Below are 1,597 nucleotides of genomic sequence, written 5' to 3'. Positions count from 1 at the left end.
CGGGCCGGGCCGTGACAGGGGGTGTGCGCAGCCTGGGGCTGGAGTGGGGGGCACTGGTCGTGGGAAGGGGACAGAAACAGCCGAAGGGCTGGTGGGCCTGAGCGGCCCTGACCCAGGAACGGTGCTGGCTTTGTCCTGCCTTCGTCCAGTCAAGAGAGGCCTACGCACCTGGCAGGCTTTAGGGGTGTTTCTGTGATCCCCCAGCCGTCCCCTCTCCCTTTTGTAGAGACCTCATGGCTCTCTACAACTACCTGAAAGGAGGTTGTAGTGAGGTGGGGGTCGGTCTCTTCTCCCAAGTAACAAGCCATAGGACGAGAAGAAATGGCCTCAAGTTGCGCCAGGGGAGGTTTAGATTGAACGTGAGGAAAAATTTCTTTACTGAAAGAGTGGTGAAACATTGGAACAGGCTGCCCAGGGAAGTGGTGGAGTCCCCATCCCTGGAGGTATTTAAAAGACGAGTAGATGAGGCACTTAGGGACATGGTTTAGTGGGCATGGTGGTGTTGGGTCTACGGTTGGACTCGATGATCTTAGAGGTCTTTTGCAACCTTAATGATTCTATGATTCTATGATTTTCCTCCTTGGGACCGCGTTTCCCCTTGGCCAGGCCTTGCCTGCTAACAGAGTCCCCTGTCTGCGTCTCATGGGCAGGCCTTTCCCCAGAGGGCACACCTGGGGGGCAGGGAGGTAGCCAGTGGGACTAGAGGGCTGAGTTGCCTTCACCCTCCATCTCAAGGTTTGTCTGGAGGAGACAGCCATGACTCATTGTGTCAGCTACTGAAGCTGTTGAAGTCTTTGAGCTGTGACGTTTCGCAGCTTCATTAGATTTCATACTTTCTCCTAGTTCTGTTGAGGAAAGAAGATGGCTCATGCTCTCCCTCTTCCAATTCCCTGCCCAGTCCAGCTTGGAAGTATAAAAGGTGACTCCCTGGAAGCTCAATTGCATGAGTATGTCAGGCAAGGAAACTATGTGAAAGTGAAGAAGCTTCTGAAAAAAGGTGAAAGCTAAGTTTATACAAGTGCTGGCAGAAAAGTTTTACTTTTTCCTGTATGCTTGTATTTGTGGTAAAAAATAGTCAGCATACTGTCTATACAATTCAGTTTTGTGAGTGAAATATATTTACAAAATGAATTCTAGTTGGCCTTTTCTGGTAAGTGGCACTAATTATTGAATCAAAAAATGTTTTATGAAAATAAGTAAATTGAAGAGAAAACGAAGTTTTTAGTTGTAAGGTGCTCATAAGGAAATGATCGAGGTATTGTAAAACTAAAATTCTGAAAGTCTGCTTTAGGAATACAGTCTTTAAATGGGATTTTAACGTTAATTCTGGTTGCAAAATGCTTGAGGTATGGTTTAGATACTGGTATTTTCAACACCTAGATTTTTAACTACATGGCAACAGGAATTTTGTAAATGAAACCTAATATTTGATGCAGCTCTATTTGGCTTTTACTGTCAAGAACTTCAATAGCACGTGCTGTTCCTAGAGGTGCGACTTCTCTATAGCAGAGGTGACTGGATGTGCAAGCCGGGGGCTGCGTGCGGAGAGGCGGCGCCCGGCCCCGGGGCGGTGACGGGGTGAGGGGCTCTGGGCTCC

The 1,597-nt window shown here is 48.0% G+C and overlaps 2 protein-coding genes across 2 annotated transcripts in view; one reads left to right on the top strand and one right to left on the bottom strand.

The window, feature by feature from the left end:
• Window positions 1-852, bottom strand: part of RAD51C (RAD51 paralog C) — a gene marked incomplete at its 5' end in the record, with an annotated part of 20,291 nt that extends 19,439 nt beyond the window's left edge. Inside the window, one exon of the mRNA XM_009278343.2 lies at window positions 807-852. Coding sequence (XP_009276618.1) covers window positions 807-852 — 46 coding nt within the window. The remainder of the gene's footprint in view (window positions 1-806) is intronic.
• Window positions 853-861: 9 nt separating this feature from the next.
• The window catches only part of TEX14 (testis expressed 14, intercellular bridge forming factor), a 35,085-nt gene continuing 34,349 nt past the window's right edge, over window positions 862-1,597 (top strand). The window contains exon 1 of the mRNA XM_019471821.1: window positions 862-997. Within this exon, the coding sequence (XP_019327366.1) occupies window positions 862-997 (136 nt within the window). The remainder of the gene's footprint in view (window positions 998-1,597) is intronic.

Source organism: Aptenodytes forsteri, unplaced genomic scaffold (genome assembly GCF_000699145.1).
Source record: "Aptenodytes forsteri isolate BGI_AS27 unplaced genomic scaffold, ASM69914v1 Scaffold66, whole genome shotgun sequence".
Taxonomy (NCBI): Eukaryota; Metazoa; Chordata; class Aves; order Sphenisciformes; family Spheniscidae; genus Aptenodytes; species Aptenodytes forsteri.
The sequence above is the reverse complement of the archived record's forward strand: the minus strand, read 5'-3'. Positions and strand labels throughout refer to the sequence as shown.